The 1,269-nt window shown below is 39.4% G+C and overlaps 1 protein-coding gene across 1 annotated transcript; it reads right to left on the reverse strand.

Annotated features, from left to right (window-relative positions):
• Positions 1-28: 28 nt before the first annotated feature.
• LOC112093254 (uncharacterized protein At1g28695-like) lies at positions 29-447 on the reverse strand (the record flags this gene model as incomplete). Its single annotated transcript, XM_024171356.1, has 1 exon — positions 29-447. A coding segment is annotated over exon 1 (419 nt), but the record flags the coding sequence as incomplete, so codon positions are not given.
• Between the last annotated feature and the right edge of the window lie 822 nt (positions 448-1,269).

Here is a 1,269-nt window from a genome sequence, read left to right on the forward strand (position 1 = left end):
CCGTTTATAGGAAGTAATCTTCTTGAACCTCTTCCAATCCCGGAGCACAACCCTCAGATCAGTGACCTTAGCATTGACACTTCGGCAACAATTAGCATGCACCGTAGTCACTGCCCTGAAGTCGTGGCTGTCTTGGCAAAACCCACTAAAGAATTTGGTGTCCAAGAACCTCACCTTAAGGCCCAATTGCCCAATTACACCGCCTCTTATTAGGCCCAATAAGACATCTTGCTCCTTTTGTCCCGTGGAATTGTCTTTGAGGGAGTACCATTTATGGAACAACGCAATGGTTTTGTTGTTTGATCTGACGTGGTAGAATCCTGTGTTGATAAGATGCTTCTCATCCCATGGATTCCCCAAGTATAGATCGCTGCTTATTTGTAAATCCTCGGTTTCGTTTTTGCTAATTAGCCTTTGGAAAGGGTCTCTTAGCCACACAACGTCCATATCCTGTTGGAGTGCATGTGCACGTGTAAAGTGTACTATAGAGAGAAAAAATAAATAAACTAAGTAAGGAATAATATAAATTAAGAAAATGAAAGAATTATGTTCGTTTGATGCCTTTTCTTGTAATGTCATAAACTATATGATCTCTATATTTGTTGATTTATGCTAAATGTTATCTTTTGTGATTTTCAGTGATACAGAGGGTGCAAATATTATTGTAACTGCTGGACATGGAGGCTTAAAATTCTGGGACATGCGGTTAGATGAATCCTCTTTCCTTGCTTCTACATGCTTTTCATCTTTACTTGAATTAATATTTTCGCTTCCTCTAGTCCAAAAGCAGCAATCTCATTTAAAATCTTGATGTGTTTGCTGTCACATAAGAGTTGCTTCATTGGACCCGGACGCGCATATGTTTTTTATGTACACTTATCACTAGGACAATAGATTAACACTCTGTTTGGTGGGAGGAAGAGTGGAGGAGGGAGAGTGAATCCTTTGTTTGGTTGGAGGGAAGAGAGGAGGCATGGAGGGAGACTCTCTCCGTCTGGGCCCAGCAATTTGATGGAAGGATCCAACAAATCCACCAAATTAAATTAAAGACTTTTTTATCCTTCAAAAGAAATTATTAACAAATAGTAAAAATAGACAATATAGTAATTAAACAGATAACTATTGAGGACCCGGACGCGCAAAATAGACTTTTTTATCCTTCAAAAGAAATTATTAACAAATAGAGGAGGGAGAGGAGGCATGGAGGCATGGAGGGAGACTGTTTTAGCCTTTGATGATGGAACAATGAGGACACTCAGCTTGTCAAAA

The sequence above is a fragment of the Morus notabilis genome, unplaced genomic scaffold (assembly GCF_000414095.1).
Source record: "Morus notabilis unplaced genomic scaffold, ASM41409v2 Scaffold7145, whole genome shotgun sequence".
In the NCBI taxonomy this organism is placed as follows: domain Eukaryota; kingdom Viridiplantae; phylum Streptophyta; class Magnoliopsida; order Rosales; family Moraceae; genus Morus; species Morus notabilis.